Source organism: Palaemon carinicauda, chromosome 11 (genome assembly GCF_036898095.1).
Source record: "Palaemon carinicauda isolate YSFRI2023 chromosome 11, ASM3689809v2, whole genome shotgun sequence".
NCBI lineage: Eukaryota > Metazoa > Arthropoda > Malacostraca > Decapoda > Palaemonidae > Palaemon > Palaemon carinicauda.
Window position 1 is genome coordinate 135,788,002 of NC_090735.1, and position 4,711 is coordinate 135,792,712.

General features: G+C 32.5%; 1 protein-coding gene across 1 annotated transcript; it reads right to left on the reverse strand.

Annotated features, from left to right (window-relative positions):
* Positions 1–851: 851 nt before the first annotated feature.
* On the reverse strand, positions 852–4,614 carry LOC137649785 (dual specificity protein phosphatase 18-like). The gene is made up of 2 exons (XM_068382729.1): positions 4,116–4,614; positions 852–2,135 (listed from the first exon to the last, which is right to left on the reverse strand). Exons 1-2 carry the CDS (start codon positions 4,185–4,187, stop codon positions 1,494–1,496), a joined length of 714 nt encoding a protein of 237 aa, XP_068238830.1. The 5' UTR covers positions 4,188–4,614; the 3' UTR covers positions 852–1,493.
* Between the last annotated feature and the right edge of the window lie 97 nt (positions 4,615–4,711).

Genomic DNA, 4,711 nt, shown 5'->3' on the forward strand with positions numbered 1-4,711 from the left:
ATAGTGACAAATATACTTTAAATATCTCTTTAAATATATAAATTATCAAAATTTACCGATTTTTACTAATTAATTTCAATAATGGGTTAATTATACTAAATAATAAAAACAGTCAATATTAGAATATTTTTAATGAATATACATTTATATTATGATTCTTTATTTCAAGGACCTTATAAGTTAATCTGTAAATAAATATCGTTTATCTATATGTGTTATAATACCTTTATGCATAGAACTTAGTATCAATTATGATATAGAATGACTTAATATATCTATGCCAAATTTGTTCGTTTATAATAGTAAAACTATTTAAAGAAAATAATAATAATAATTTAATACATTAGAATCATTTCAATGAAAATATCATGCGATATTTTTACAGCAGATACAAATGAAATATTAATTAAGTTTTCTTATTTTAAGAATACTGAAGAGTAGTTTTATAGTAAGCTTAAATATATCCTAGTAAATGCAATAGAATTTCCCCAACTAAATAATCCATTTGATCACGGTCGGACAACAGTTACACATAGGTACGTAAAACGGATGTAGAAATATATATATATATATATATATAATACATATATATATATATATATATATATTTACCTATATATATATATGTAGAAATATATATATATATATATATATATATTTACCTATATATATATATGTAGAAATATATATATATATATATATATATATATTTACCTATATATATATATGTAGAAATATATATATATATATATATATATAAATATATATATATATATATATATAAATAAATAAATAAATATATATATATATATATATATTTATTTATATATATATATATATATATACAGATGGTCCTCAACTTACAGACGCTCGGATGTACGAACACAAATCCAAATGAAATAATCTCAGATATTGTATCAAAAATTTCATAACCAATTACTGTAATAAAACAATAGTACATGATTAAATGCAGTAAGCAAGACATTTGCAATATGAAACGGGACTATTTTGTTTTTTTTTTACTTTTTTCTGCTGAAAATCCTAGGCATGTGAGTTAGGCGTAGTCTACCCTAGGCCAGAATTTAACAAGATTCGACTTACAGACAATTCGACGTACAAACAGCTTCTTGGCACCTATTAAATTTGTAAATTGAGGACTTTCTGTGTCTATTTCTACTTAATATGAAAATTGTATTATTAAAAGAACTCAAGCGAGTAAGTTAAACTGCGTCGTGAAATTTTTAAAAAGACGCTCCGGAGAAAATCCTTAAAGATATATAGAAAAACGAAAAAGAGAAGGAAATACCTCTAATAAGATTTCTTGGTCGTTACTAACCTATACAACACTGCTGGATCAACCAGACACTCTCATTATATCCCAGATATAATATGATGACAACATAGACATTAAATATGAGATCAGAATGCGATGGTCAATCGTAAGAGCTAAAGAGGACAGTGAAAGGATGAAACGATTGGAAGGAATTGCTCGTTCAAGCATAAAGTCTCTCGAAGTTTCTTCTTTCATGGATGAGTCTCGCCCATCTAGTGTCCTTCAGGAACTTTAGTTCATCTTCGCACACATCTGGAATGGTGAGGCCAAGGGCAGCATCGTGCACTAAGGCCACGGTCGTGCACCCTCGGATACGTCTTTCGAACTCGATGAGCTGCGAGAAGAAACCAGCGTTGGGTCGCACGTTAGGCCGGACGCTCCTGACATGGAGGAATGCCTCTCGCAGACTCATGCCGCGATGTTTCACGAGGTACGCCAGCACCAGCGCAGGAGAACGACTAACTCCAGCGACGCAGTGAACCAAGACTCGTCCTTTGCAACGGCGCACCTCCTCAATCTTATCTGCTATGGTGTCGAAATGGTTATCCAGAATTGAGGCTGACGTGTCTGACACTAGGACCTTGACCAGCTCAGTGCCGTCTATGGGTAAACTGGGCAGTTCAACAGTGCAATCTATCACGCAGGTGATGCCCAGATCTTTCAGTTTGGGTGGTTTGACAGCTCTTGCTCCGGAAAGGTACAGCCAACTCTCAATGGGCGAAACCTGATTAGAGCGACGGTTTACAGCTTTATCAATGACTTGGCCTGATGCTTCCATCATACAGTTGCATTCTGGGTCCATCTGTAATGGAAAAATCACACAATATGAGGATTAAAAGTTTCCATCATTCAATTGCATTATGGGTCCATCTGTAATGGAAAAATCACACAATATGAAGATTAAAAGTTTCCATCATTCAATTGCATTCTGGGTCCATCTGTAATGGAAAAATCACACAATATGAAGATTAAAAGTTTCCATCATTCAATTGCATTCTGGGTCCATCTGTAATGGAAAAATCACACAATAGGAGGATTAAAAGTAGATGTTATATCAAATGTCATATGTAACATTGATAAGCTATAGTTTGCATAATAATGTCATTCACGGCTACAGAAAAGTAATAGATAGTCTTTATTGTAAATAATCCCGATAAATAATTCAAAACTAACATAAAGGAGTAAAATTTTCACTTACATTGCACTCATTGATACATTTCATCAACACTTAACAATTTCTACACGAGAGTTGGATGTGTATCATTGAATTCAGAAGTAAATCATAATAATTAAGAATGTTTAGTAATTAGAGTAGAGTAGAGAGAGAGAGAGAGAGAGAGAGAGAGAGAGAGAGAGATCATTAACTTCATTGTTTGTATAGTAGAACGTTATCTTCTATTTAATTTCACTGTACCCTTTATTTCAAATTGCTCAGTGTTAAGTAAATTTTTGTATGTAGGCCTTTTATAATTAGGAAGTATTAGAGGTAATATAACAAAATTATAAATCAAATCTTATTATTCTAACTATAGATGTTTAGTATTACTATTATTAGTATGTTGTTACTGTTGTTGTTGCTGCTGTTGCTGTTGTTGTTGTTGATGTTGTTGTTGTTGTTGTTGTTGTCGTCAAATTATAAGTGCGTACTTCTATAGCCGTGACTCACTGACTGATTAAACACGCAAAGTGTTTTATAAAATGAATACTGTACTTACTATATATATGTATATATATATATATATATATATGTATGTATATACATTATATATATATATATATATATATATTAGATACTAAAGTGAAGGTAAAAATATGATATCACATAAAACTAAGAATTTATTCCGAGACAGAACTAACACAACCAAACACACTTAGTGAATCTTAAAATATGGTGTTTATCTATCAATTTAGACACAGGTTCACGTAAGTAAATAAACATTTGTATCAGCATATTGGTGTAGATATATTTACATTTATTAAGACAGGTATGAATGTATCCCAAGTACAAGATCGCACATACTTAAATTCATATAAATTCTTCATGCCGAGAGAGAGAGAGAGAGAGAGAGAGAGAGAGAGAGAGAGAGAAAGTGTGTTGGCATTAAAGAAACAGCAGTGAAGTAGTGAAACATTCTTCTTTCTTACTATATTTCATATGATAATCCCTTACCTCCTATGTGCGTATTTTATCTTACCTTTATCTAGAGAGAGAGAGAGAGAGAGAGAGAGAGAGAGAGTGTGTGTGTGTGTGTGTGTGTATTTAGCCACTCCCACTTATGATAATTATATAATAAAATAAAGTGAGACATGACATATATTTAATCACCTAATTTTTTTGGGTGGTAAATTTGTCTCAGGAAAACAAGTACAATATTTATTGCTGAAGAAAATGAAATCATTATCAAAGATAATTTTTCTGAGTACTATTTAATCCCACTGCAATATCCGACCAATGACATGAGAGAGTCCTTAGTTCTTCTCACTTTTGATAGTTGTATATATATATATATATATATATATATATGCACATATAAAAGTGATTATATGAAAAATATTTAATCACCAAATTTTATGTGATAAATTTGCCTAAGAAAAACAAGTATAATCTTGATTGCTGAAGATAATGATATCATTATCAATGAATATTTTTCCTGAGATATTTACTGAAATATCCAACTAATGACACAAATTAAAAGCGTAAAAAACAGCATGAATGAAGGAAAAGAATGGATGCAAATCGGCGTAAAAATGTACAACGGAAACTACCGTTAGTTTTACTCACATTAAACAACTTTCCCTCCTCAGGGCCAGGAGTTAGTCTGACCACGTTTGGCTTTGACAGGTTTTCCGGCATTTTAGAAATAATCAAAGATCTGTTGGGTAACGAAACTGTAACTCAGTGAATGTTTTCCGCCAGCTGCGGCCACACATTAGAGATTCATCGTCACAACTCCAAAACTAGCAGGTGGTTTAGTTGATGCTGCAGCTTCACCTCCTAGTTCACCTTGAATGATTATCCTCTATTTTTTAATGGCGACTTCTCCCGATAAAGGAAATTGCTTGTAATGTTATGTGATAAGCAATCGAGAGATAGTACTCCGATCTCCACTGATGCAGAAACTAAAGTCCGAAATGAAACAAGAGTAAAGTTGTGGATTAAAAGGTTCCTCGTCTCTGTTTGGCAGCAGAGTTCACGCGTGGGACTGAAGGAGATGGAGGCCCGTGCTAGAGTTTTCTTCTTGACCCGCGCATGCGTCCTGGCTCTGTTGTGATGACGAGATACAAACTCTTCCCAAATACACCCACCCTCGATCCTCATCTATTTGCAAGGAAATAAAAAAGACTAACGTCCTGATCATCCTCTTTCTCCTATTCCCT